Raw genomic sequence first — 22,188 nt, 5'->3', positions numbered from 1 at the left:
CAGGCTGGATTATGTATCATTAAAATTTCAATAATTTATATCATCATAATGTGAAAGCAGATTCAACTCTTAGTCCTCTTGTCTTTAACCCACCTTCATCCAAAGTAGATGCATCAATTTTCCTCGGCATCTTGAAAAATGATAAAAGTGTCTGTCCTCTGTGTCCTCTGCAGCGTTCGCCTGGTCTACCCCTTCAGTGGGTTGGCCCTCCTCTGCCTAGGCTCCTCGCCAGCACCCAACTCAGGTATCTGATGGTGCCGTCACTATGACGACTGCTGCATGTGACCTGCTCTTGGAAAGGTGCAGTAAATTAATACTTTGGACTATCAAGCAGAGAGGCTGCTTTATCCTCCTTCAGCTGTGACACTTATATTTCATAATAATTTAAAAGGTGTAGATAAACAGCTGACAGTCTCACCAGTGTTTCATATTGATCTTGGAATTAAGAAAAGAAAACACACAATACAGCTCTAATCAGACACGACTGACTTTTTGGTCCTGCTTTTTTTTTTCTGAAATGGCCAAAAGAGCCACATCATCTCAATGCTTAGGAACACTCTCACTCCTCTTGCAACTGGAAACCCCACACACCGACGTAGACCGCAGACGCCCTAAAGATTTAATGAAGGTTTAGGTTTCTCTATGAAAGACTCATGAGGCATATAGTAAATACCCCTAGATGACCTTGAAGTTGAAATATTATTTGTTTGAACCTTTCAATAGAATGATAGCCGGCGTACAGTCAGCCAGCTGGCAGCAGATGCTGGCAGCAACTATCTGTTTTCTGTAAACCGTCGAGAGAAACACCTCGTAGCCTCATTAAATAATAGAGTAGAGATCTTTTTTCACATCCATAAGGATTCCATTACACGCCTACACGGTAGACAGTTCCCACAGGTTAGACACGGATCTCACCCTTTAAGACTTGTGCTCATCTACAAGTGCTCTTGAGATGACTCTTATATGTCAAAAAAGCATACATGATGCCATCATTTCTTTTTTTAAACTTAGTTTTTATTTCAGATTCAACAATTTATACAATAATATTCACAGTTCTTCAATTTTCCTTTTTTGTTTACAGCTGTATCTATATGTTTACAAGGATAAACACAATAATAATAATAAAAAATTTAAAAAACAACAAGACAGATATAACTTAACTCTATCATAGGGTAAAACAAATATACATATATATACATATAAGAGGTGTATAAAAATCCAGATAAATAATAACAAAAGGAGGTAAGAGTCAAGGAGGGGATTCCTGTTTGTGTGTGTGTGTGTGTGTGTGTGTGTGTGTGTGTGTGTGTGTGTGTGTGTGTGTGTGTAATTGCTTCAGCTTAGAAGCCAAAACATGAAACATATGAACAAACAGGGCCAGGTTAGATCGAGCATCTGTCTGTATTATAGAGTTTAACTGATGGCAAACTGCTCTATAGTCTATTAATGTTTTCTGAGTGTACTGTGTGTGTGGAGTTTAGGGATTTATACTCAATTATGAAAAATAACAGCACGCACAACAACAAGCCATCACCGGGTCCTCCCTGCAGGACATCAGAGACCACGATGGATGTCTCTCCACTATCCTCGTTCGGGTTGTCCCTCCCTCCTGACACTGCGATGCCAAAGCCCATCTTTGGATCCTGAGAACAAAAAGAAAACATTTAAATGTAGTAGAATCTTCATTTGTGTGTGTGTGTGTGTGTGTGTGTGTGTGTGTGTGTGTGTGCGTGTGTGTGTGTGTGTGTGTGTGTGTGTGTGTGTGTGTGTGTGTGTGTGTGTGTGTGTGTGTAATTGCTTCAGCTTAGAAGCAGTACGGAGATGGCAGGGTTCCATCTTTTCATGAATGTTTCTTTCTGTAGTCTCAGGGTGTATGTTATACGTTCCATGAGGTAATTTTCCAATACTTTCCCAGTCCACATACTATATGTCGGAGGGTCAGGTTTTAGCTAATTAGTTGTTATATGTTTGAGAGCTGCTGTAATAAGTATTTGTAAAAGATATTTTTTAGCTCGACCATCAATGCTTTGGTGCTAGGCCCAGTAGTGCCACAGTTGGATCTTTTGTAAACTTTTGATGGAATATCATTTCTAGAGCTTTAAAAACCTCCTCCCAAAATGTTTTTAATTTTGTACATGTCCAGAATATGTGGGTATGGTTGCCAATTTGTGTACCACAATTTCTCCAACATGTAGTAGAGTATGCTAGGTCCATTTTAGCCACTATTGCTGGTGTCCGAAAGAATCTCATTATTACCTTCCACTTGAATTCCCTCCATGAATTAGAATTGGTTACAAGATGGGCTTCAGTACACATTTCATCCCATGTGTCCTCTGGTATGTCTACATTCATTTTGGTTTCCCATCTTCTTTTTATCTGCAGTGTATTATTCAAAGTCATACCTGAAAATATATGATAAAAACTACCTATAATCTTCTTACCCTCGTTTCCAGTTTGTAATTTTAACAGAAACTCCTCAATTCGAGTGGGCTCCAAGACTTTATTCCATTCTTTATGTTTAGTTAAAAATGTCCTTAATTGTAAATATCTAAAGAAACCAGTGTTAGGGAGTATGAATTCCTCTTTTAGTTGTTCAAATGATTTTAGACTTCTACCCCTACGGAGTTGGTGTAGCTTAGTGAGTCTATGTTCTGACCACTTCCTAAAACCTGCATCCATATGGGAGGGAGTAAAATCCTTCATAAATCCAATGTCAGTTAGTGCTGAGATTGTTTTAGGTAATCCAAATGATACTTTTATTTTCTTCCACATTTTTAATGTGACTCTGGTCCATTCACACATTTGAGTGTCCCCTAATGGGACATCTATGAAAGGCAAGGCCTGTAGGGGAGTAGCACACAAACTTTTTTCTATGTTTAGCCAGCGTGTATCTGAGAGATCCTGAATCCATATTGTTAAGAGTCTTAACTGTGCAGCCCAGAAGTAATGTCTAAGATTTGGGAGTTTGAGGCCTCCATGGGATTTAGGAAGTTGTAGTGTTTTCAGTCTAACTCTCGGCCGTTGTCCTTGCCAAATGAACTTTGAAATAAGTCTATCTAATTTATCAAATGTGGATTTTGGAATATCAATTGGGAACATCTGAAATAGTATAGGTAGAGAAGCTTAGGGAGTATATTCATCCGTACACTTTCTATACGACCTAACAGAGATAGTGACCACCGGTCCAGATCCCTACTAATATTCCGAGTTATAGGTTTGTAGTTTGTATTATATAGGTTGTTTAATGTTAGCAGAATTTGAATGCCAAGATATCTAATACCATCTTTTGGCCATTTAAACCCACTCTGAAGTTTGACTGATTGTGAAATATTACCACTTATATCCATAGCCATGGTTTTGTCTACATTTGCTTTATAATCTGAAAGGAACCCATAAGATACGATGCCATCATTTTGATGACAAAAGATATGACAGACCAAAGATATCTGTGTTGCCAGAACTTGCAATATACATGTACTTCACATAGATAAAAGAAGTGACTCTCAGTGCAACATCTTTGAACCTACAGTATTCTCTGGTGTAAATGAGACTGATAGAAGCTGTGTAAACCAAAACAGTGCAGTCATGGCCTACAAAATAAAACGGAGTGAAAATATGTAGAAACCTTCTGTAGGGACGTAAAAGACATGTGGTTTTTATCTGTGGGTTAAGAGTCAACACTACTGGGAACACAAATTGTTGTTTGATCCTTGTACTTATGAATATATTGAACAGCTTTTGGTGCAGTGTGCTTATCATGGTTTTGACTGAATATGGCTGGGACTTTTTCCTTTTGCCCCCAGCTCGCTTACATTAATACTGTACTACAAATATTTATGAGAGATGATTAATCATAAGTCACATAGATCAAAAACTGTTGAATAGGAAACAGTTACAAAAACAAAACAAGAAATCTCAATGTTCCTGTCAAACATGGAAATATATGTGGTTTTGACATGAATTTCTAAACAGCTGCATGTCTTTAAACGTAACACATGATTCTGAATTGATGTTTACCATGAAAGCTGCATGAGCAATTAATAGTTAATGTATCAGGACTTGTGAATGTTGTTTTTCTGCACATGAATGGTCACCAAACTCAATCTTAAAGAGAGAATAGATGTGCATTTACATTTTAAATTATGACAATGATTTACTCTCAAATACAATACGCACAAGTAAGAGATTTTCAATTTTAAGCTATTTACATGTTTCATTGTCCAAGTGGCCTTAAACTCATGTTTCAGAGTTTAATAACTTTTAAGTTCCCCATTAAAAGGTGAAATGTTATGTGTCCATTTATGCTTTTGTCTCGCTGTTGGCGTTCACTATACTTTATTTTCTTGTCTTCTCAAGTCTCCTCATATTACTCAAACTTCCCCACAATGATCTTCAAGGAAACATTCAAGTTCCTGCCATAAGTACATCTGTTCAATGGCATGTCATGTGTTTAGTATGCCCCCTAGTGGCTATGCATTAAAAACTGACCTCATGTCTTGTAAACTATAAAAAATAAATATATAAACTTGAAAGCTATAAACACAGATACTGAAGCAGCATTGTGTACAACTTAGCAAATTGGCTGTTCAGGACTTATTAAAAGCCCACATTATATTAACTTTTTATATATGAATAAAATGTATAGTTTGCTAAAAAAAAAAAAACTTCTCAGTTTTCTGCATTCACAAACCTGATTTCTTCTGCTTCAAATTCTGGTTTACAGGGTGGAGAAATTATTTGATTCTACATCCTTTTTTTAGATGATCCTTTTTTGCAAACTTGGATGTGTTGTGTGGACCTATAATTAACTTTTTCAATGTCTTTTTTCAACTTCTTTGGAAACATTTTCTGACTCACTTTATCTCCTGTTGTTTATTATTATACATTATATACATTATTATATATTATACAACAGTTTTGACCGAGTACTCTGATTGGACAAGAGGTCTTCCACGAGTACTGATATTAAGAACAACAAAGAACTTTTCAAGATGGTACGACTCTGCTCAGGACTGACAGCAGATCCTTACTTTACTCGCTGCATTAGTTCAATTGATTAATTCATTATTTTATTTCATTTTATTTATTTATTTTAACAAATGTACAGTGTCTTTGAGTTTTGAAAAGCGCTTATAAATTAAATCTATAAGTATAATTATAATTATTATTATCATTATTATTATTAATAAATAAATGTTCTGTGGTAGCCATGTAGACAAACTAAGTAACAAGAGAGCAAGAGAATGTTTGGGTTGCTTGGCAACAGATGAGTTTTATTTTAGATAAAGAACTAGTTAAATTGGTGGAGGATAAATGTATAATCTGTTGTTTTATTTAACTTTAGTCTTCTATTAAAAAAAAAGTTTTTCATTTTTGGGCATGTTATGCCTTTATTAGAGAGATAGGACAGTGGATAGAGTCGGAAATCAGGGAGAGAGAGAGCAGGGAATGACTTGCGGGAAAGGAGCCACAGGTCGGATCTGAACCTGGGCCGCCCGCCCGGAGGACCACAGCTCCCATACATGGGGCGCACGCACCAGCCACCGCGCCACCAGCGCCCCCTATAATTTGGTTTATGAAGTGTTTTCTTCAGCACTAGGCAGCGGTCTTGTTCCTCAGACCAACTCACAGCTGTGCTGATATTTAGAACATCACTTGCTCTCATGTGATATTGCTTAATTGTTTTCTTCAGGAGTATTGACATACTTACAGTACATGCAGGCACCAAGTGGACTGTAAAAGCATGATGTATGAAATGGCTCCTCTAAAAGATCTTTATTTGAACATTTCATAGTGTGTTTGCTCAAAAGCTCCAGAAAATAGGGCACATTTTTTTAAAGTCTTTATTTTGGAGCTTTCTATACCGTAATCACAGAGATAGGACAGTGGATAGAGAAAGATACCAGAGAGGGAGAGTGGGGAATGACATGCAACAGAGGAGCCACAGGTGGGATTCAAACGTGGTTTGTCTGCTGTGAGGACTGTAGCCTCTGTACATGGGGCGTGCAAACTAACTGCTAGGTCACCAGCACCCAAATAAGGCCCCTATTGAGAGCTTACATTAAGGGAGACTATAATTCCACTGACCTTTTATTTTCATACTTCAAATATGTAAAAACATTCATGGTCTGTGTTTCCTGCACAGATATTTGAAGAACCATTTCTACTCATCGTCAGTGAAGCGGGAGAACACAAGTGTCCATGACACCCTGTGCTGCTGACATGAGTACCCTCTGCACGTGCGTGTATAAAACCACAGTCCTCACAGTGAGGCAGGTCAGCGGGTATCAGAACGTGACCTGAGGCCAGGCTCACTGCAGGAGATCGAGTTTCACCTGCAGAGACATGGGTCACATGGAGACACAGATAAACTGACAGACAGCAGCCGGGAAACGTTCACAAGAGGTTCATTGGACATCTTAGCCTGTTCTAGGGACTATGCATGAATAAAAGCTTTAGATTTATCAAACTTTTACCACAGTGATTTTATTTTTAATATGTTTTATAACGCTGTGGACATAATTTGTATGCTGTGTGGGTGTGTGTTGCACATTTGTTTTGAAGCATATTAGTGTTTGACAACATGTAAGAGTTGTACCCAGAGCTTCTGTATACGTGTTATGATGTTGCCTCTTTTTTGCACCCATGTTCATAATGGCTACTTTGGCTGACTGTTTCAGGAGGAACTGAGAATTGTATTTTATGTAGTAAATGTATTTTGACCTGCAGGATGAGAAAGTGTTGGTATGATGAGGTTATGCTTTATATGAAGCTGCATGAGGAGAAAGGAGGGATGTTGAGAGTAAAATCAGACAGATTTAAATGGCAAAATACAGCCAACATCAATTTAAACACCAGTGGTTAAGATTTGTTAGCATCAAACTGTGAGGATGAAGACTGCTCTCCTAATCCGTCCCTCCTCTAAATCCCTCCTCCAAAGATTTAGAAAAACCTGCATTTGCCAAATAACTTGCAAAACAGATCTTCAAAAGATCTCCTGAGAATAAGAACGACTTGGAGATGGCATGAAGTCACAATAAGTGTTAAAATAAACATGTAAATATGCAGAATTTAGCACTCATGGACCCTTTGACTGAAGAAATTTGTATAGCGTTTCAATTTGAATAGGTTTGGAGAATTTCCTAGCTGTATCTTCCTTGACAAATTCATTTGGGGCCACAAAAATCATTTTCAATTTACGCTGACAAAGACAGACGATGAAAGGTCATGAACTCCTGGTTATATATTTGTGAACATAATTTATTTACATCATACATTTATTTCTGTTTTATTGGAGGATTATGCGCACTGCAGTATATAAATAAAGATGTTTGTACAAACTTGCATAACTAAAGGATAAAAAACAAAACAAACTGATTAAGCAGCCAGACTGAAAATTATTAATAACCTACAACCACATGTCTCACTAAGTCATTGCGGCAACACAACCAATTAGCCTCACACAATATCTCATACACGGTCCTCACACACACACACACTTGTGTTTGAACAATCCAACACTTCCAAACTTGTGAATTTGTCACCTCACATTAAAAACGTAGGAAAACATTCAACAGTGAAGTAAAAGATGAAAATGTTAGTGGAGCTAAACCCTTCCAAAGGCAAAAAATTAATACAAGTTTGGGCTACTTGTCATACAACAACACACAGCATACACACACCACGTTCTGCAAATCAAAAATAACATGAAACAAATATTACCGAAAAGAAGAAAAAAAACAGTCGGGCGACGTGCATTGTCTTGTAATTTCAGTGGATGGGTTTTTAAGACCTACAATGCAGGAGATACACGAGCCTGCAGTCCAGATCCACGGCACAGAGCGAGTCACAGCATTCAGCTCAGGATCAACAAGAGGACAAAACAAGTTAAGGGTCAAACTAGGTTGTGATTCTTGTGCCGCACAAACAGCAAGGAGGAAGGATTATGAGCCAGTGAGATTAAAAAAAAGATAGCAACATAATCTCTTCTTCAAAGTCTCTTTTCTGAAAGGGGGAACAGGGTGAATCAGATCCCAGCGGCACAGAGAAGCTTCTCAGATGATAAAAACTTACCAGGTCGTTAAGTGTGACAAAAACGGAGCGGGTTAGACTGTGGCCACGCAGAGAAAAAGGAAAACATTTTTGCTACTCAAGCCAGCAGAGAGCAAGCACGGCTGACACGGCACAATCAGCCAACAGCAGTAACAGTCAAGAGTCCAAACAGGCCCAAGTGTTGGAGCTCCTTCCAGGCAGAGTTCAAGTGACCTCCGGAGGATCACAAAATAGACCTCAACAGCACTTTATCTCAAAGGATAACTGATTTTTTCTTCTTCTGAAGTCTTCCTCGGTCACGTCTCCAGTCCTCACATACATATTTTGTTTGTTCAACACAACCTTTCACATATTTTTTTTTTAACTTGCACACAAACAAGAATAAAAGCTTAAACTATGAAACTGAACTCTCATGCACTGGGGGAAAGTCCTGAAACAATCACGGGGGGGGGGGAGAGAGAGAGAAAGAAAAAATCCTTAAGGAAGAAGGTCAGGCTCAAGTCCATTGTGTACATTGGATTCTTCCCAGTGTTCAAAGTTATATTCTCTGGATCTTGTCAGCAACAACCACAGGGTTCTCTTTGCGGATTTTATCAGCAGCTTCGGCTTTGTAGTCATACGGACAGTTGTGTTTGTCGGAGTAACGATGAATTCCACAGAATATATTCCCACAGCGGCAGTCAAAACCTGAAATGCCACAGCAAAGGACAAAGTGAGTGAAATCAATAACAAGTCCCAAACAAAGGAAAAAAAACCCTCAGTTACCTATATTAGTTTTCTGCAAAGGATTGTGATGGATGGGGATTTGGTTAACAGCTTTTGCACCTTGTATCTGCTTACTGCATTTTGCTGTGGACCTTGTAACACTATGGCAGAAAAGCAAATCTTGTTGTGTAACGGCTCAGGTTTGACCCAGACCCGACTGTATTGTATTCTGATCCAGAACCATTACAGCCACCCAGGGCACTTCAGTCTTTCAACCATACAAACAACAAGTAAATAACTTTAGTAATTGAATGCTAGATTCATTTTAAGTTTCTTGCTTCTACCTTAAAGGAGGTCAGAACAAGTCTGTGGCTGATGGTGACATTTTTTTTTTTTTTTTTTTTTTTTTTTTTTTAAATGGTAGTGCTACAGTTAACGGACTCATTCCTTACCTGTAAGGCCAACCTTTTTGCGGCACATAAAACAGCGATTCTTCTTGGGTTTTTGGGGCTCTTGGGCATTGGACTCTTCACTGCCAGCAGTGGAGGGATGCAAGGATGAGGATGAGGGCTGAACCAACACTGAAGACACACAAGGAACATATTTGTAGTAATATACTTATAACAGAATGGATCTCTTCTACTCATCTACACAGAGGTGTTTTTGTGTATCCTTATTTTTATTTATTTATTTATATATATATATATAGTGATTCGGCACAAAGAATAGAGTTCATGATATATTAACCCAAGGGCCGTGTCTGTTTTGGGAAAACCTATTGAATGAAATAAGTCAAATCAAGGAGTGTTCCTTCTCAAATTAATACATTCATTTAACATATTGGCTCATGGGTTTATGGGGATATCCCTACCCACTTTCAATGATCAAATGTCAGGGCTGATCAAGTTATTGTTCTACTTGTTGGTCTGGTGCTATGGAGCAACACCGAGATACTTTATTTTATGTCAATACAGGTATTTTTTTACTCTTTAAAAATAAATGCTGGGGCGTGCTGGTGGCGCAATGGTTAGGGCGCGCGTCCCATGTATTGAGACTCTCGTCTCGAGTGGTAGGCCCGGGTTCACTTCCACCCGTGGCCCCTTTCCGCATGTCATTCCCCGCTCTCTCTCCCTGGTTTCTGACTCTATCCACTGTCCTCTCTCTGCATTAAAGGCACGAAAAGCCCCAAAAAAATAAATCTTTAAAATAAATAAATAAATAAATAAATGCAGACACAACGAGTGCAGCTGTTGTCAACTCTTAATCTCTCCTTCATTCCATTCAGTTCAGTGTGAGAACATTCAAATTCTTCTATGATGTGTTAAATAAAATTGCTGTACTTTGTTTGAAGATGTATCACAATTATAAATCAGAGGATATTCACAAAGAGTTCCATATTAGGTACTTACCTGGCTCATTGAGCTCTACTTTGCTTCCTGATGCTCCTATCCCCTCAGAAGAGAGACTCATCTCAGTCATCTGTTGTGTTACAGAAATCGCGGTTGACCCTCCACTGCAAGGGATAGATGTGAAAACAGGTTAAAATGGCTTAAAATATAGGGAGAGTAATTCGATTAATTAAACTTTTCTTTCCACAAATGACTCTTATCTTTGTATCTGTTGAAAATACATTATTGAAGAGCTACACAGAGATGTAACATATATTTGCAGGTTGAATAGTGTTTACGTATACTTTTCAGCTTTTAAAATGGCCACCTAACGAGCTTTGTTTGATGCTCACCTGAGAGCATCAGCAGCATCAGCAGCAGCTGCAGCCTCAGCAGACGCGGCGGCCTCAGCTGCAACTTCTGCAGCAGCAACTGCTGCAGCTGCAGCATTATTCAAAGTGGCCTCTAACCTCTGGATGGCAGACACTTCAGCTGTGGAGCCACCGCTGATGCCTGAAGAAGAAAGTTTCACCACATGTTACAGTCAGGCACAAAGGCTGGCCAATTTTGTAAAATGTTCACATGGAAACAAAGAAAAAATGAGACGGACCCAGCAGGACTTACCCAGAGGACTCAAAGTGCTGACTCCTCCATTGTTCTGCCTTGACAGGTGCTCCTTGTGGCACACCGAGCACATGCCATTAGTCCTAGGGTTGCCATAGAAACCACAGCCAGTAGGACAGAGCATAGGAACCGGGCTCTGATTGGTCTCTTGGGCCATAGTGATGTCTGCCACCTGCTGAGCTGACCTGGACACACAAACAAAAGACAAAGGCCAGAGTGATGAGTGTGTTGTGTGGAAACATAAAGGGGTTAAATAGGGAACACCAATATGTAGAGTGTTTCTATATATTTCTCAAGTAATTTCATGAGAATTGTTTTAGCATAAGCATTTAAAATCATTTTCCCAGACGTGGTTTTCCGTTGATTGATTAATGTCACAGTAGATTTGTACTTTTGTTAAATTTCTATGTAAAGATGAAAGCAAAACGTGTTTGTCATTTCTAGTTTTATGTTCGCGAAAGAAAAAGACAAGTAAAACCATAAATCAAGGTTGGAGTGAAAAAAATCAGTGATTTTATTTTTAGGCCATATCGTCCAGCTACAGCTCCTTCTAAACTGTTTTGTTCCAAAAAATGTAGGAGAAAACGTGCAGGTTTTAAAACCTGAATGCTCAGCAATATAAAGCCGTAGCGATTTTCATAATTAGGGCTCTTGAGAAACATGTACAGGTAATCCAACCAGCCTTATAAAAACATAAAAGGCTACTGCTTGTGATATCATCACAACTTCCTGTTTCAATGACTAAAGTAAAATAATTAAAAGGGGGAAGTATTCACACTTCTACGTTCAGGTGTGGTGAATTGCATCAGAGGCTTCCTCCTTTCCCAATCAATACACCACTGTTTGCAACATGTGTGTCTGTGTACAGACAGTAGTGCTCACATGGGCCTCTGTGTGGTGGATTTCCTCTGTCACAGGAGTGCAATGTGACACTGTGATCCCATTGGAGCACACACACATACACACCTAAGAGTTACCTCTGAGGCAGCGATCATGTCTATTTATACACAACCTCTAGAGCCCTGCACACATGGCTGATTTCGTGCCAGAAGTTGTATCCTGGAGAAGGTTTCCCATCAGCCTTCTAACTAGAGGGATGAAATACAGTTTCGACACTTCAGGAATTGACAGAGCTCTGGGAACAGACTCTAACATGGTAACAAATTACAACATAACACCTGTAGATCACAACAAGAGTCGATCAGACAAAAGCCAATAATAATCACTGAGCACAAGTTACATTATTAATCTGAGTTATAACCTGAACAATATCGTAAAGGGGAACAAAATCCCGATCTTTAGATATATGTGTGCCCATTTGAGATGATTTAAACTACCTTTATAAATCCTCTTGGCTTTAACTCTCGGTGTCTTCCTGACAAACAACAGGCCACAGCAGAGTCACAAATCCACTGAGTCATGCTAACAAGATAATAGCTGCTGCTAGCAAACCCTGTTACAGAGAAGCACCAACAGAGTCCACCAAGTCCAGTTTGTTGTTGTTCTTCAGCTAAAAGACATACAAATTAAGCAACAATCAGCACTATGAGTTGTATTCATTATAGAAGTATTCTGACTAAAACAACCTTGTGAGCTGATTCTCGTGATCTCGCTAATGGTAGCATGCTAGCTGTTAGCTTTAACAGTTAGCTTTGTCTGTTCTTTGTTTTCTTCACACCTCAAGAGGAACTAAAGATTATTAATATGACTAAATACCGAGGGGACATTTGAGAAAACACCCCGTGTGATAGATAAAAACAAGTCAGTTGTCACAAACAATGACGGTGAAACTTTGAGAAAGTAAACAACAGATTCACGTTAGCATGTGTACAGATGCTAGTGCTAACAGATTAACACATAAATACACGTGTATTAAAAAAAATCTACTTTTCTGTAGTTAAATTCTAACAACATATAAAGTCTATGACACGTTCGTGCCAATGCTAAACATTATCAACTAAAACTGCAACTCCAGGATTTCTTGAAGTTCTTGTTCTGGCTCAGAAACAATCACAAGTGGTAACTTTCTTTGAGTATTTATTTAATGTTTACTTACTGATTTTCTTTTGACCCTCTGGATGAGGAGACAACAAGGTTAACTCTCGATCTTACAAACTAGGGCCGTCTAGGTGTGTCGTTGTTGTTTGTGCCTTGTCTTATCGGTCTTTTCTGCCGGGGACTAGACTCCTACCTTCGGACAAACTCGCTGACGTCCTCTGTCGCTGATTCGTGGTGGCATCTGTTTTGCCTTACGTGGTGCGTTTGCGTGCTCCCTTTCCGGTGTACGTCACGGAAATTGTGACCCTGTGATTGGAAGGTATGCTTGTTGGAGTACAGCCATGCAAGATTTCAGACACAACACCTACTTCTTTCATCATGTGAACAGGCCATAACATCACTGAGACTCTGAGTGTAACTTGTGTGATAGTAAATGTAATAACGAAGTTATTCGTACTATCCTGAGCTCTAGGTTTTTCCGTGATTACCACAGAGGGCTGCATACTAAGTTCCCAAAGTTAATCTGACTAAAGCACATTCCATATATATTAAGATGCCTGTTTTCCCTAAAGTGAAAGAAACCAATTTTAAAATAATTCACCAGATTTATCCAACTGCTGCATTTCTCAAAAAAAGTTAAATTTAGATGTGAACCCTTCAGTGCTTTCTGTGGTGAATCTGAAGAGACTTTAGAGCACTTGTTTGTATTCTGTGCTGTGTCTCAAAGATTTTGGGTCAACATTAGAAGTTTGTTGTCGCTAAAAATTAATGATATTCCATCTTTTGATACTTATAGTATTCTCTATTTTATGGATAATTTAAACCCTTCAATTACTGACATAGTAAATGTTATTTTACTCATGAGTTAATATCATATTCACTGTAGTAAGTGCAGAAACAGCAAACCCTCCTTTGACTGGTTTATAAATAATTTCAGATATTTTTCTTATCTCTGAAAAAAATGAAATCTAGCAGGATTGGTAGAAAGATTAATGCTGATTTATCGAAATTCTTGTTGTTTTGATTTCTGGCTCTGTAACTGCTCAGTAAAAAATAGTTAAACTGTAAATGTTTTACGCCGCAGACATGCAGATACAGTCTGTGGATTTCAAAAAATAAACTAGTTTAAATGGTGTTGCCTTCATGTGCTAAACTCCAATGCCTCATTGTAGAAGATATTCTACTTGGACTTTGACTCCCCAAGATAGACTTTAAATATTACCCAGTAAAGTTGAATTGTTATTTTTGTGGAGGATGGGGAAAGTACACTTACAAATGAGATTGCAGAACAAAGAGGTTTAATTGTTATGAGATAATATTTTGATTATAGGTGTTGAATTTTATTTTTACAAGCAATTATATATTTGTTGTTTTGTTGCTTTCTGGTGTATAACAAAATAGTTTTATTTGTTGTATTTGTATTTTGTCATCTAAATATGCTCCTCGGAGTAATTTGATAGTTGATATTTGAAAAAGCTGACCAGACAACCGGAATTCTTTATTTTATTTTATAATGTAATTTTTAAGACTTATATTAACAGTTTACATTAATTTTAACTTCTAAGTTGGCTATAAAATACATTTGATTTAGGGGTTATCCCTTAAAGTTCATTTTTTATATTTCTGATTATTCAAACATTATCCTTATAAGGATGTTTTACTGTATTTTGTTTTTTGTTGCCTTTATTGCTTTCAATATAATTTTCCCACATATGAATGTTAATCATATTGTGCCTACAGTCTATTGTATAAGCAGACTATTGATTCGACACTTTAAATGATTGATCATAAAACCTATTAAATTATTATTATTTTAGAATAACCTACGACTTGTAAGTTTTGTGAATGGATTTATCATTGTGTTACCTTTTGAAAGGGCAGTATGTGCTTTTTGAACGTATGGTTAGCAAAGCACTTACAGGAAGAGGAAATGATAAAAAAAAAAAAAAAGTCTCGGACCACGTGACCACTAGTTGTCCTGGGGATGCATTTGAAACAGATGCGCTCGACCAATCAGGTGCTCTGAAAATTCCGGCTGCAGCGAATCAGCGTGCAGCGAGCGAGGATTTAAACCAAGACACACACACAAGCTACAAAGTGCATCATCCTCCATTACGAGTCTCCGGCTGTTTGTGGAAGCAACGCTCATAACGAAATGGCTCTCCGAGTGACAAGAGTAAGTCCTTTAAACTTCACATTTTTATTTTCTCCATACTTTATACTTTGTTTACTCTCAAACTCTTTTCTCACATTAATTTATATTTTTTGTACATACATTGTTAGATGTCCTCGTGCGCATATGTGAGGTGCGATCTCGCGCAGCTGTTCTTTATTCTGAGCCCAAAACAAACTCAACAGCATTTAATTAATCAAAAATAAGGAATGCATTAACGATGAATACTTTTATATTCTTTCACAGAACCGCTTGGCCTCTAACAGGACCGACCTTGGTGGAAAGGCTTGCTCGGTGACTGGGCCTGGCCTGAAGCCTAGAGCTGCACTGGGCGAAATCGGAAACATTACAGCTAACAAAGAGCCACAGAAAAAGGTAAGAGAAATGTTTGTACAGCCGTATATTCCCCTAAATCAATTGCATATTAGTCATATTTAAATATTGTATCTTACCGCAGACACAATTCCTGCTAATATGCAAACTTATATTTATAAGGCTGTTTTGAAGTGTTAGGCTTATTTTTTTACTCTGGCTCTAAATGGTTCACCATATACACCCTATGTCAGTAAAAATCATTTTTATGCATGACTAGCAGCTGTAACTTGCTCATGGAAGCCTTAATGTAGGAATCTTGTGCTTTCATTTGATTCCCTGTAGAGTTAAAGGTAAAAGTGCTTATTAACCACTTAAGCTGTCATTTAACTATCAGTCAACTATTAGCATGTAATTGGGGTTTTTTTGTTTGTTTTTTGCTCAAAACTTGTACAAGTTGTTTTCTGGTCCCACTAACTTGTAACTTTCATTTCAAGGCTGTCAAGACCGAGGCCACAAAGACAAAAGTTGCCACCAAAGTAGAAAAAGCAGTTGTTGAGGCACCAAAACCTAAAAATGTTGTTCCTGTTAAACCCGAACCTGAGGTGCAGGTAAGCTATCTGGCCTGTAGTAGTTTAAAAAAGAAAAAATTACTTGGTGGATGGGTGTGGCTCTTGCATTTCAACTAATATGGTGTTTGTGAATCCTTCCAGCTTGAACCTGCATCCCCGACTCCCATGGAGACATCTGGCTGTGAGCCTGCAGACCTTTGTCAAGCCTTTTCAGATGTCATCCTTCACAACGCTATCAGGGATGTGGATGCAGATGACTATGAGAACCCCATGCTCTGCAGTGAATATGTGAAGGATATCTACACGTACCTCCGACAGCTTGAGGTTACTTATTTTCCTCTTGAATGGCTCAATTCTTCCCTATATTCTCTACCCACCTTTCAAACCCAGTTCTCTGTTTCCAGGTGGATCAGAATGTCAGACCTACTTACTTGCAGGGTAAGGAGGTGACTGGAAACATGCGGGCCATTCTCATTGACTGGCTTGTGCAAGTGAATCTCAAATTCCGTCTGCTGCAGGAAACTATGTACATGACTGTAGGAATCATTGACCGTTTTCTTCAGGTGCGTAACTGTATCAAACCTCAGCTAAGCTGTGTAGAACATCTCTAATCCTCTAGCTAACAAGCTGTGATTTACTCTAACAGGACCACCCAGTCCCCAAGAAGCAGCTGCAGCTGGTTGGTGTGACTGCCATGTTCCTTGCTTCCAAATATGAGGAGATGTACCCACCAGAGATTTCCGACTTCGCCTATGTGACCGACCGTGCCTACACCACCGCCCAGATCAGAGACATGGAGATGACAATCCTGCGGGTGTTAAAGTTTAAACTGGGCCGCCCTCTTCCTCTTCAGTTCCTCAGAAGGGCTTCAAAGATTTATGAGGTTTGTAGCAGAAACTATTCAACTGACTACTGTTGGTTTATTCAGTGACACTAACATCTCTACTCTTGACTTGTTTCAGGTAACTGCTGAGCAACACACCCTGGCTAAATACCTCCTAGAGCTCACCATGGTTGACTACGAGATGGTTCACTTCCCACCTTCCATGGTTGCAAGTGCTTCTCTGGCTCTTACCCTGAAGATCTTGGATGCTGGTGAATGGGTGAGTCTGACCAGCCTAGCTTTGTTAGGTATTCTCAGAGGGCGGTGAAGTGTTGGGTCAATCTGGAGTTGACTAACAACACTGCACAAAAGGTGTTAATGATTTTATTTTGCTAAATATAATTGCCTGAAAGATGTGCAGCTTCCAATGTATATGGACAATTTTGTGTGAAGACAAAAGTGCATGCTTTAGTTTCTTTTTGTTTGTGCCTTAATCTAGCTCTCAAACAAGCTTTTATCACATCCACAAATGGTACAACATGTAAGGGGGGGAAAAAAATGCTCAACTAGTTTTTCTGTATTCTTCCTCAGGATGTGACACTGCAGCACTACATGGACTACACGGCAGAGAGTTTAATTCCTGTGATGGCACACATCGCCAAAAATGTTGTCAAAGTGAATGATGGTCTGACCAAACATATGGTACGTGTGAACAATGTTTGAATGAGATCTGAACATTTGGAATAACTGGTTCGCCCATCTTGGTAAATGGCTGACTTAATGTCCTAACACTGAAACCTTGTGTCTTCTGCAGGCTATCAAAGGAAAGTATTCAACCTCCAAGCAGATGCGGATCGCAGCACTCGCCCAGCTCAAGTCTTCACTCGTAAAGGATCTTGCAAAGCAAGTCACCCAGTGAGATGACTGTCAAGCACCATGTGCTCATTTGTACAGTTGTAACTTAAACTTTTAACCAGACTGAGGGGTTGGCAAACTGAAGACCATATGGTTTGCATGTTTTACTACCTGACTATTTTAGAAAGCATGCCACAAGATTTAATTTCCAATCGAAGAGCTGGCATTGGAGACCTCATGGGCCACGCAAATGTGCAGCCAAGGCTTAAAAAAACTGACTTGCTCATCAGTGATAAGCATGTCACCTTATTGTGCACAAAACTCGGCTATCTAACTGTTGTAATGCAAATAATGTGTCAATTAATGCACTACTTACTTTGGCCAAGTGGCATCTTTAAAGTGAGCCTTGAATACAATACTTGTGCCCCTATAACCATGTCTTTTGTAGCCGAAGTGCCCACTTTCTTAAACCGTATGGCCCGCTTTCAAAAATAGTCAGTATTGTGTTGGGTCCATTGGACAAATGTGCCCCCAATCTCTTTTAAATTTCAGATGTTTCTTAATGTGTGTATGGCAGTGACTGTGTAAAATGTACAGCAATACTTTCTTTTTAAATGATTTTATGTTCTTCCATGTGATGTTTTAAAGCTAATTAAATGGTTCATACCAGATGTTTCCTTGTAATACCTTTTACCACCACTACAGGATGCTCTAAGACAAGGGTCAAGTTGTATATCTCCAAACTGATTTGCCTCCTGCTTGAGCAGCGAATAAACTGAGTTTACCTGTTGGAAGTTGCTCTTATATCTTAAACATTGACCCCGCCCCCCCAAAAAAAAGGGAAATAGGTGAATAAAACTTTGGTCCATATGTTTTGCTTTCCGTACAACATTTCTAAAATCTAACTTTCACTTGGCTGTAAATGGACAGTTAAAATATGGATGGGTATTTAGGTTATGATTTCTAACATTTCTCCTACTTTAGCTTTAAAGTCTACAATGTCAGTGCATTGAAACACTGGGTTATCTTAAAAGATAACATGCAATCACCTACCCCCAAAAAATGTGTCGAGCCTAACCTGTAAGCTTGTGATTGTTAAAAGCCACACTCTGCCAATTGATCAACATTGAAGGCCAGGGTCTTTCTGCTCAATCATCAATGTAGTCTCTTGAATAACCAAGAATTACAATGAATGAAATTAAGAATTTTCTAATGGCTTGAGCCAAAGCTCTCATTGCACTACTCCATCACCTATGCTATGCATATCAGAGCATCTATGATCGTGAGTCCAATACAAGTTAAAACTGTTCCTAACTAAGAAGTGATTTAGGTTACTGAGAGCAACTCATTGGGGTTGATGTAGAGAGCACATGGCCTAAAACCTCCAGCTTGAATTTACCCTTTTCAGCCCTAATCATGAAGCATCTGTATGCTACAAGATCTTTTAGCCTATTGTTTAACACCTTTTTACCTGGTTAAATCACAGAAGTTTATCTGGACACTCCCACTACGGGTACACGTGCTCTGCATTAACAAGCCCGAGTATAAACTAAGCTGTGGGAAAGTGTCAACTTTAAAGCTGACATGAAGCAAACAGGAAATTGACACGGATGATTCAGCAACTGTTGGCAAGTCTGGGCATCACTCTTTTGAGCTGTGTCATCACTTCAGAGATCCAGCCTGCCTCTTCAAGTCCTAAAACTGCACCAGTTAGTAGCCTACTATATTGGCTGGTATATGTAGTAGTCTTCGTCAGATGTTTAATATAGTCCACATTTTGTTTGTATAATTTTTTTTTAATATAAATGATAACTTCTATTTCATAAGGCAGGCGCAAAGGAAAGTAATGCACACTGTCGTTCCTCTAATGAACTTACTGGCAATTTTTTTGGACCAAACCATTACCAAGTGTGTGTGTGTGTGTGTGTGCGTGCATCACACTCCAGACCACCCCTGCATTGTTTTGCCTTTGACTTGACACAGTAATAACTTCCACCTAACTATTATGCCCCTGGCCCAATGAAAACTTGGGTGGAAGAAAGAAATACAATGTGAACAGGCAAATCTGAATGATTTCTGGGCAGCCTGTCCTACAGTTTTCATTGTGCATAATGTGAACAAGGCTTCAGTGTATCTTCATTACATGTTTTGTCCAATAGAGTGCACTGGCGAGCTTATTTGAAACCAAAACCTTCTTGTTTTTTCTTCTTTTTACAGCTTGATTAACACAGAAAACATCAAAAAGCAGAGATCTGTTGCATGCAGTGCTTCAGAAAATTGGTAGTACTGTTTCCCGGCCTGTTATTTGATTTGTTTATTTCTAATCTGTGTTTAAATATATGTCCTGCACAAGATGGAATATGGTGTTCTGATCACACATTAATATAACATTAATGGTGTTCTGATCACACATTAATATAACATTAATGGTGTTCTGATCACACATTAATATAACATTAATGACTTCATAAAAATGCATTACAACACAATAAAGATATAAAAGAGCCATGAAATAATTTTATATTTTCTGAAATACAGGTATATATATTATTTGTGCTTCTTACACTTATCTAGCTGATGGCGCTGTTTGTGTCATGACATCCAAACACGTCTGACCATGCACTTGTGACGTCCAGCACCGCCCATATCTGACCCTGAGCCATTCCTCATGCTGCAGAGAAGTGGATAGCAATAAGTAAGGTCTTTTACCTGCTTTTTGTAACATAACAAAGAGTAAGGTATTTTACCTGCTTTTTGTAAAGTGTCTCGAGATAACATTCGTTATGAGTTGACGCTATACAAATAAAAATTGATTGATTGATAAAATTGAATTGATATTGGCAAAACCTGCCACACTAATAACATATGTTTGGCACAAATGTCTTAGAATTCAAAACAAATGAGAAATACAACAGATTCTCTCAAATCAATAGCAGACTAAAAAAAACGAATATCCAGGGAGCTCTGCGATACAGAGTTACAGCAGACACTTTAACAAAGTTTAGGAACACTAAAGCCCAGGTGATCCCAAAAACATGATTGATGGCTGTGGTCTTAAGTGTTCCAGTAAGCAGTGACAGTGAATGAGTAAGCACAGCAGGACCTGGATAAGGACGCAGCTAAATGCATCACACACACACACACACACACACACACACACACACACACACACACACACACACACACACACACACACACACACACACACATACACACACATCCTTTCCTACACTCATTTGTCTGAATGTCAATGAAAAAAAAAAGTCAAATGAATATGAGATTGTCAAAGTTATTATCACAACACAAAGTATATAAAAGGCTGAGCAAAGGCAGTTTCTTAATTTAGTTTCAGAACATTTATGTTAATGTTTTTTATCCATCCCTCTTAAACTCCCTAAGAGAGTAATATGACTCCAGTCATTGAAATACTTTGAAAAGCCTACATGTAGGTCTCATGTTGGCTGCAGATGCACACACTTCTCACAACTCTAATTACATCACATCAATCCAGCAGTATTTAAAGCTAATGCACGGAGCAGAGTGTGAGCTCTTATCGCTTTAACCCTTTCACAGCTGAGACCTCAGGGGATCCAGTGCCCCCTTTATCCATCCTCTATCCTCTGGGGGGGACGCCAGGAGAGCTTTCCTGTAAAAGTCCACCTGCCATCTGCTTGATGTGAGTCACAGTCTGCGTACATCACAAGGATCATTAGGCCATCTCTCCTGAAGGTCTGCTGACGAACAGCTTGTCTACATCTGTTGCTGCTAAAGACTAACACCAGAAATCATCCGCTGCTGAAAGGGGGGAAAAGCATTATTTGGCATCTTGGGAGTTTGAGTTCATTGTAGTTCATGCGTAGAGTTCAAACTGTGAAATATGAGGATAACATCCACATAAAAGATCTGTGGTGCTTCACTGTCTTGTGAGGTAGAAACACAGCCAAACCACACTTTGATAGCTCAGTTATATAATGCAGAATTATTCACCACTCTGAGAATCTACATTATTATCTGACATTACGAGATGCAGTATCTGACACCTTAACATCCCTTCACCCGTCCACCGCTGCCCCTTCTGTTGTTTTCCACAGAGACACTTGATAATTAGTCTCAGTTATCCTACAAAGCCGGGCTTTTAAACCCACACATCACACTGAGGATTCATGCTTTGAGGCTGAGGTCATGGCTGGGCAGCCATATCGGTTTACAAGACAGATTCCTCCTGTGCAGGGCTCCCAACCGTACACTTGCAGCTGCCTGGAACACTATTTGGCCCTGATGACAAAGACTCAGCCGTGTGACATTTATAATGATGGAAAATTGAAGATAAAAGCAGAGCAGTTCAAGAAAACTCAGCAACTCGACACTGAAACATATCGTTTACTAGTAACCTTTGAAATGCTTGAGGGTCAGCTGACCAAATTTGCAACAAAAAATATTTCCTCACTAAACGCTCTTGGTGTCTAGCCATGCAAATAGATCTGTTTTTTATTTGTAGCCTCTGAGATGTCGGCCTGTAACCAAATACAGAACTTTATGGTGCTCATATAAAGAAAAAGATTGGATTGGCACACAATTTTCATTTTCTTTTTATTTGTAGTTCCTAGAGGACTCAGTAAAAATGTTTTGGTTTTAACATTCAAATCCTGTTCATTTTTATAACCTGATCTTGCCATCATCAGGTTA

The 22,188-nt window shown here is 38.8% G+C and overlaps 3 protein-coding genes across 4 annotated transcripts in view; 1 reads left to right on the top strand and 2 right to left on the bottom strand.

Annotated features, from left to right (window-relative positions):
• The window catches only part of tmc2a (transmembrane channel-like 2a), a 14,039-nt gene extending 13,814 nt beyond the window's left edge, over nt 1–225 (bottom strand). The window contains exon 1 of the mRNA XM_065965985.1: nt 94–225. Coding sequence (XP_065822057.1) covers nt 94–130 — 37 coding nt within the window. The 5' untranslated portion in view covers nt 131–225. The remainder of the gene's footprint in view (nt 1–93) is intronic.
• Nucleotides 226–7,239: 7,014 nt separating this feature from the next.
• LOC109985698 (AN1-type zinc finger protein 5) lies at nt 7,240–13,083 on the bottom strand. Of its 2 annotated transcripts, none has more exons than XM_065965583.1 (6): nt 12,961–13,083; nt 10,770–10,954; nt 10,499–10,658; nt 10,167–10,270; nt 9,210–9,338; nt 7,240–8,739 (listed from the first exon to the last, which is right to left on the bottom strand). In XM_065965583.1, the coding sequence occupies exons 2-6, from the start codon at nt 10,924–10,926 to the stop codon at nt 8,591–8,593; spliced, it is 699 nt and encodes a 232-aa protein (XP_065821655.1). In that variant the 5' UTR covers nt 10,927–10,954; nt 12,961–13,083; the 3' UTR covers nt 7,240–8,590. The 2 variants fall into 2 exon arrangements, with proteins under 2 accessions (XP_065821655.1, XP_020491748.1); XM_020636092.3 differs by having other exon boundaries at nt 12,826–13,010.
• Nucleotides 13,084–14,787: 1,704 nt separating this feature from the next.
• ccnb1 (cyclin B1) lies at nt 14,788–18,173 on the top strand. Its single transcript, XM_020636063.3, has 9 exons — nt 14,788–14,943; nt 15,187–15,315; nt 15,750–15,863; nt 15,966–16,148; nt 16,229–16,387; nt 16,471–16,707; nt 16,787–16,927; nt 17,239–17,349; nt 17,462–18,173. Exons 1-9 carry the CDS (start codon nt 14,923–14,925, stop codon nt 17,564–17,566), a joined length of 1,200 nt encoding a protein of 399 aa, XP_020491719.1. The 5' UTR covers nt 14,788–14,922; the 3' UTR covers nt 17,567–18,173.
• The last annotated feature ends 4,015 nt before the right edge of the window (nt 18,174–22,188 follow it).

Source organism: Labrus bergylta, chromosome 17, assembly GCF_963930695.1.
Source record: "Labrus bergylta chromosome 17, fLabBer1.1, whole genome shotgun sequence".
NCBI classification, from domain to species: domain Eukaryota; kingdom Metazoa; phylum Chordata; class Actinopteri; order Labriformes; family Labridae; genus Labrus; species Labrus bergylta.
Note: the sequence above shows the minus strand (reverse complement) of the source record. Positions and strands in the feature narration are given on the sequence as shown.